The 8,183-nt window shown below is 40.3% G+C and overlaps 1 protein-coding gene across 1 annotated transcript; it reads right to left on the bottom strand.

The window, feature by feature from the left end:
- Nucleotides 1–1,778: 1,778 nt before the first annotated feature.
- Nucleotides 1,779–2,198, bottom strand: LOC143028877 (uncharacterized). The gene has a single exon (XM_076191235.1). It carries the CDS (start codon nucleotides 2,196–2,198, stop codon nucleotides 1,779–1,781), a length of 420 nt encoding a protein of 139 aa, XP_076047350.1.
- Nucleotides 2,199–8,183: the final 5,985 nt, after the last annotated feature.

The raw sequence follows: 8,183 nt of genomic DNA on the forward strand, positions 1-8,183 counted from the left end.
TGAAGAAAGACTAGTAAAGGAGGTATGGAAGGCAGATGTGGAGGGAGTGAACATGAGGGGACGTCCTAGGATGAGATGGATGGATGGGGTGAAGGGGGCTTTGGGGAAGAGGGGAATGTCTGTTGAGGAAGGACGAAAGAGGACAGAAGACAGGGGTGAATGGAGAATGGTTGTATATGGATGATGTTGTGATGTATGAGGTGGAATGGACGGGGGAATGGGGGGTGAGGTAGTGTGTGTGAGCAAAAATTTTGACGCAGCCCGAAGGGATTTCTCCCCGTCCTCTCCTTTATATGGGGGGACGGAGTGGGGGGTCGCCGATTTAATGAAGCGGCCTTGCTGTGGATGTGCTGTGTCCTGCGACACTGCTTCTGACCCAGGGCAGTGGACAGGGTGCAGGGATGACCCGTCATCTAGGAGGTGCTAAGATGGGAGGGAGGGTGGAGGGGTGTGGAGTATTTTCGGGGATGGAATGGGTGGGAATGATTTTATGCCTTGTCCTTTTTGGCTACCTCCCTGGTAAGGGGGAAAAAGCCTTGGTATATGTATGTATGTATGTATGTATTAATCACTACACTTTACTTCTAAGCCATCAACATCGAGAGACTCGAGGAGGCCAACATGCAGAAACTGAAACGTGGTACAGCCAATGACTCGAACCTGTGCTAGCACGTGACAAGTGTTAGTGACGTAACCGACTGTGCCATCATCTTCATGGCGCAATCGTTAAGTCACTAACTCTTGTCACGTGCTGGCACAGGCTCGAGTTCTTGGCTGTACCATGTTTCAATTTCTGCATGTTGGCCTCCTCGAGTCTCTCGATGTTGATGGCTTAGAATTAAAGCGTATTGTGGTTGATAAAAATATATATCTGTTCACTGGGACCCATTCAGTGTTGTATATAAATATGTGTATATATATATATATATATATATATATATATATATATATATATATATATATATATATATATACGGTATATACACACATATATATGAAGTGGGTGGAAACAGTAAAGACTGGGGTCTCATTCCTCTTCCTACCCATTTCAACTTGTCAGAATGTCTCAAAATACATACATATATATATATATATATATATATATATATATATATATATATATATATATATATATATACATATATACAGTGCCGGATGTGTGTCAGACGAGCTGTACCATGATAAAAGTTTTATAAAAAATATTAATCCCTTAGGCGTCGTGGCATGGACATAGCAAGATCATGTAGCTTCTGGCTAGGTATAGCATCCCAACAAACCCTAATTTCCTTCTCCAGCTTGGGGAGAGTGCTGTCGTCCTTTCCTTGTAACTCGTGTTTAACCACCTGCCAAAGGTTCTCAATTGGGTTTAAATCTGGACTGTTTCCAGGTCAATCCTTAATGAACTTAATCTCACAGTCTTTAAGCCAGGTTATAACAGATTTGACAGTGTGGCAGGGTGCACTATCCTGTTGGAACACGCTTGCGCCTGTTACCTCAAAGCACTCCTCTAGATGTTCATTTAGCAGCTCATGATAAATGAACTGGCTGATTTTAATGTTGGCAGGCAACACAACAAGCCTCCCCAAGCCCCTGCCTGAGAAACAACCCCATACCATTAATGAACTGGAGTGTTTCACGGTTCCACAAAGGTAGCGTGGGTCAAAGGGGTCACTGACATGCTTCCGATACATGTTACCGCCCCTCCCCTCAGTCACTGTGAACATTGCTTCATCAGACCAAGTCACGTCCAGCCAGTCAGCATCATCCCACTGAAGATATTATAGAGCATAAGCGACCCTACGAGCCTTCTGCACACGGGTGAGAATCGGTTTCTTGATGAGACAGTGTCTTGTGTAACCAAGCTCATGAACACGCCGGCTAACAGTACGTGCAGACACTTCAATGAACAGACCACTAATATTTTCCTTAATTTTACGGGCTGAAATATGAGGACTCTTCTCTAGGTCTCTCTTAACAATGTTATCAAGACGCCTAGAGGTCTTACGAGGCCTACTAGACCGCTCTTTCTGGGTAGGTATGGCATCCCATTCTCCCTCCCTCCACCTAGCAATGTAACGCCTCAAAACACGATCATTTATTTTAAGTTGGTCGGACATTTCCTTAGTTTGCTTATCGGTCTTCTTGAGAGCGATAATCTGGGCAATAGTTTCAGACGATAACTGCCTCGCTTTACCCATAATAAGGCCACAAACACTTCCCCCAATAAAAATCACGAAATGGCGTAAGTCATGGGAACACAACACAATCCTCTCCCTACAATGGCCAAGAAGACATTAAGCGCGTCCTTGCAGAGTAAACGGGAAATTGGAAGGATGCAGTGATGTCATGCAACCGGCCCAAACTTGTGACTAAATTAAATCGCCCTCATCGATCCCATTCTTTTTTGACATTAGTTTAGTCCGGCCCCGCTCACCCGGCCTAAGCTTATTTCGAGCACTGTATATATATATATATATATATATATATATACATATGCATATATACATATGCATATATACATATGCATATATACATATGCATATATACATATGCATATATACATATATATTTCTTTAATAAAGAAAAATGGAGAAAAGTGGGAGGTGAGCCAGCTGTTGTTTGCGGACGACACTGCGCTTGTAGCAGGATCAGAGGAGGGACTGAGGAAGTTGGAGACAAAGCGTGTGTGATAGACGAAAGTTGAAGACAAATGTGGGTAAAAGTAAGGTGATGAGATGCACAAGGGGTGAAAGTGGCAGCAGACTGGAAGTGAGCATTAAGGGAGAGCGACTGGAGGAAGTCGATAGTTTTAGATACTTGGGTGCGAATGTGGAAGGAAAGGGAGGAATGGAGGTGGAGGTAGAATGTAGATTGAGAGAAGAGAGTAAATGCCTTGGGGGATTAAAAAGTGTAATGAGAAATAGACATTTGGGAATGGATGCTAAGAGGAGATTGTATGAAGGAGTGATTGTGCCAACAGCACTGTATGGGGCAGAAACATGGAACATAAGAGAGGAAGAGAGAAGGAGTTTGAATGTGTTTGAGATGAGGTGTCTGAGAAGTATGATGGGGGTTACTAGGCTGGATAGAGTGAGAAATGAGGAGGTGAGGATTGGGAGATAGGGTAGATGAAAGAGTATTGGGATGGTTTGGACATATGGAAAGAATGAGTGAAGAAAGACTAGTAAAAGAGGTATGGAAGGCAGATGTGGAAGGAGTGAACATGAGGGGGCGACCTAGGATGAGATGGATGGATGGGTGAAAGGGGAAGAGGGGAATGTCTGTTGAGTAAGAACGGGAGAGGACAGAAGATAGGGGTGAATGGAAAATAGTTGTATATGGAGGATGTTGTGATGCATGAGGTGGAATGGGTGGGGGGATGGGGGGTGAGGTAGGATATTTGAGAAAAATATGAGGCAGCCCGAAGGGAATTCTCCCCGTCTTCTCCATTTCTGCATGAGGATATGCTGTGTCTTGCGACACTACTTCTGACCCAGGGCAGTGGACAAGATGCAGGGATGACTCGCCATCCAGGAGGTGCCAAGATAAGAGGGAGGGTAGAGGGTGGAGGGGAGTGGAGTGTATTGGGGATGGAATGGATGGGAATGGTTATGTCTTTCTTTTTAAGCTACCTCCCTTGTAAGGGGGAAAAAGCCTCTGGTATATGTGTGTATATATATATATATATATATATATATATATATATATATATATATATTAAGAGTGTGAAGATTCCTTTTTTTTGCCATTGCCGATTCCTAATTACCATTAATTGCCGGTGCCGATACCGATGCCAATTCCTATTCACTTTTAGTTGCCGATGCCGATACCGATGTCGATTCCACTTAATATAATTACGATATATCACTTTTAAAATAAAGTATTTGAACTATGATTTTTACTTGCTTTATTATCTTTGTAGATTTATACACGCCAGATTGGGCTACTTTTTGACTATTTTATTATGTATCTACTTTTTATTATGTACTTGTTTCCATAAAAATACATACATATACATACATATATATGCATATATGCATACATAATGTATATTCAGAAAACCTTGTGTTTTACATTATAACGCTTGCTGTAACCAAAACTCCTGTGCACCTCCCTCTTTTTTTTTTTTTCTTTTTTTGCTTAATTTTTTTTAATCAAATTCTACATAATAATAATGATAATAATAATAATAATAATAATAATAATAATAATAATAATGATAATAATAATTAATATTACTATAATTATTATTATTATTATGATTATTATTATTACCAGTGAAAGGAAGCCTTTGGACGAAATCCCTAAAAATCAGTTGTATCACAAAAATCTCCTCCCCCCCCCTTTAGCCGAAAAACAAACCCAAATTATTTCGTCTTTATTTTCTTTTCTTTTCGTTTCAGCCCCTCCCCGTCCCGACTCCTTTATTTCATCGTTTCAGGCGCATTAGGACAGTTTCAGTCGCATTAAGACGAGTAATGCAGAATCTATGTTGATCTTCCTGTACTGGTTTCCCCTCCCTAAGGCGAGGCTAGCCATTTTCTGTTTGCCAAATGGAATTTCCTTCATAGAAAAACGTTTTGGCAAATTTTGTTTGCCAAATGGCATTTGGTACGAAAAATAGGTCAAGTGTGCGTTCGTTTTTAGAAACATTTCTATTTCCAGAATCATCACCACCACCATCGTCTACATTATTATGATTGATTATTACTTGCCATAAAAATAAATAAACAAATAAATAAATAAATAAAATGAAAAGAAATCAAATCATGCAGTCCTCGAAGCTTGACACCACAAGTTCTCTAACCCACGCTCTGAACGTACAAAGTGTACGAAGCATTGTGACACAAGGGTACGAAAAAATCTGAAACACGTGTCAGATATCAGGTGATGCTTGAACGTTTACGAAAAGCATCGAGCACCCCTACATACGATCGTCTTTTTTTTCTATTTTTATTCATAGTCCACTCCGAGCTTCCCAAGGGCTATAACGTATGGCTAACAGTGTCTACAAATAATAAAATATATGTATTTTTCTTTTTTAACACAACTTTTATGATTTTTGGCTCTATACATCTGGGCCATTCTGGGACAAACCGAGCAAAGAAACAGAAAAATAAATAAATAAACAAGATAAATACATACATATACCAAGGCTTTTTCCCCCTTACAAGGGAGGTAGCCAAAAAGGAAAGGGCATAAAATCATTCCCACCCATTCCATCCCTGAATACACTCCACACCCCTCCACCCTCCCTCTTATCTGAGCACCTCCTGGATGACGGGTCATCCCTGCACCTTGTCCACTGCCCTGGGTCAGAAGCAGTGTCGCAAGACACAGCACATCCACAGCAAGGCCGCTTCATTAAATCGACGACCCCCCCTCTCCGTCCCCCCATTGCATAAAAGGAGAGGACGGGGAGAAATCCCTTCGGGCTGCGTCAAATTTTGCTCACACATACTACCTCACCCCCCCATCCACCCGCCCATTCCACCTCATGCAATCACAACATCATCCATATACAACCATTCTCCATTCACCCCTGTCTTCTGTCCTCTCCCGTCCTTCCTTTACAGACATTCCCCTCTTCCCCAAAGCCCCCTTCACCCCATGCATCCACCTCATCCTAGGACGTCCCCTCATGTTCACTCCCTCCACATCTGCCTTCCATACCTCTTTTACTAGTCTTTCTTCACTCATTCTTTCCATGTGTCCAAACCATCCTAATACTCTTTCATCAACCCTATCTCCCAACTCCCTTTCCACCCCTGTTCTCCTCCTCATCTCCTCATTTCTCACTCTATCTAGCCTAGTAACCCCCATCATACTTCTCAGACACTTCATCTCAAACACATTCAAACTCCTTCTCTCTTCTTCTCTTATGTTCCATGTTTCTGCCCCATACAGTGCTGTTGGCACAATCATTCCTTCATACAGTCTCCTCTTAGCATCCATTCCCAAATGTCTATTCCTCATTACACTCTTTAATCCACCAAGGCATTTACTCGCTTCTCTCAATCTACATTCTACCTCCACCTTCATTCCACCTTTTCCTGCCACATTTGCACCCAAGTATCTAAAACTATCCACTTCCTCCAGTCGCTCTCCCTCAATGCTCACTTCCAGTCTGCTGCCACTTTCACCCCTTGTACATCTCATCACCTTACTTTTACCCACATTTATCTTTAGCTTTCTTCTATCACATACTATCCCAAACTCTGTCACCAACTTCCTCAATCCCTCCTCCGATCCTGCCACAAGCGCAATGTCGTCCGCAAACAACAGCTGGCTCACCTCCCACTTTTCTCCATTTTCTTTAACCATCTCCAAACCCTTGCCCACTACCCTTGCATTTACCTCTCGCACCACCCCATCCATGTATAAGTTGAACAGCCAGGGCGACATAACGCATCCTTGACGAAGTCCCACCTTTACCTCGAACTACTCACTCTCTCCATTTCCAATCCTAACACAAGCTCTACTACTCTCATAAAAACTCTTGACAGCTCCTAGAAGCTTTCCTCCTATCCCATATATCTGCATAACCTCCCACAGTGCCTTTCTATCTACCCTATCATAAGCCTTTTCCAGATCCATAAAAGCCCAAAAATCATCCTTCCCCTTTCCTATAGCTTTCTCACATATCTGTCTTACCACAAAGATCTGATCTACACAACCTCTACCTGTCCTAAATCCACACTGTTCCTCACCAATTACTCCTTCTGTTCCTCTCCTAATCCTCTCAATCAAGATCCTCCCATAAGCCTTCCCAACTACACTCAACAAGCTAATCCCTCTGAAACTACTACATTCACACTTGTCCCCTTTTCCCTTGTAAAGAGAAACTATAAATAAGATAAATAGAATGAATTAATAAATAAACAAGATAAATGTAATGAATTAATGAGTAAATGAATAAATAAAATATTATAAACCAAATAAAATGTATCATAAATAAAAACATAAAAGAATAATTGAATATATAAATATGATGAAAAATTAAACCATTAATATAAAATAAAATAAATGAAATCATGAAGAATTAATTAAACAAGCAATTATTTTAATAAAAAAATCCCTTTTTCGTACTCGTTTACTAATGATAAAATCTTACGAATAATTATACGCAAATACTGATATTTTACAAGTGAGTAGTATATATGTGTATGTTTTTTCATTACATAAGATTTCATTATTATTATAACTTATCATATTATCATTATCATTATTATTATTATCATTATTATTATTATTTGATAATCGCTGGCCGAGCGGTTCGACCAAGGTAATGGTATTTTGAGCCCTGCCGCCAGCGAGTTGGACCAAGGTCACGGTTCATTATATTCCACGCTACAAAGTCCTCTGTAAGGGGCACCATCCTAGCCTCCTGATAGGGGGAGTTAGCGACTTTAAACAGAATCATCATTATCATTAATATTGTTATCATTATTATTTTTGTTATATTTAATTCAAAGTTTTGATTTTGTGGATACCGTATAACGCATACAGGCATTGATGCTACTTATCATTCTACAGCAAAGACATTACAGATGGTAGTGGTGTCATCTACCCATGTACAACTGGTTGTAGTACCACCTACCCATAACGGTCCTATACAGATGACCGTGGTACCAGTTGGCACTATACCGTACAGATGGCAATGGCACCATCTCCCCAACTACAGCTGGCTGCAGTGCCAGGTGGTACCCATGACAGCCCCATACAGTTGGTTAAAAAAATTGGCAAACAAATCGCCAGTTCCACACAGATGGTCTAAGCCCCAGATGGTTCTGCCAGCTCAGTGGAGCTGGTCACAATGTTTTATTTCCATCTGTATCGGTCCCTACCAGCTGGTAGGACCATAAACCCGTTCAGCGAAGGGACACACTTTAGTGGCTTTATTCTGGGTAAGAATAACGTAACAATTTAATAATAATGAAAAGATAATGATAAATTGTTTACATCATTAATGATATTATAGTAAGATAATAAAATAAAAGATAATAACAAAAAATAACATTAGTAAACAAATACATTAAAATCGATGAAAATACAAATAGAATAAAGTATGAATAAACAAATTGATAATTAATCTGACGAGTGTCAAAATACGAAACAGTAATACAATAATAATAATGATAATTATAACAATGATAATACATAAAGATATACACTAAAATAAT

Source organism: Oratosquilla oratoria, chromosome 10 (genome assembly GCF_046742065.1).
Source record: "Oratosquilla oratoria isolate Oo_2021 chromosome 10, ASM4674206v1, whole genome shotgun sequence".
In the NCBI taxonomy this organism is placed as follows: domain Eukaryota; kingdom Metazoa; phylum Arthropoda; class Malacostraca; order Stomatopoda; family Squillidae; genus Oratosquilla; species Oratosquilla oratoria.

Coding starts and splice junctions, on each gene's coding strand:
- LOC143028877 (XM_076191235.1), bottom strand. CDS start 2,198: ATGGGTAAAGCGAGGCAGTTATCGTCTGAAACTATTGCCCAGATTATC.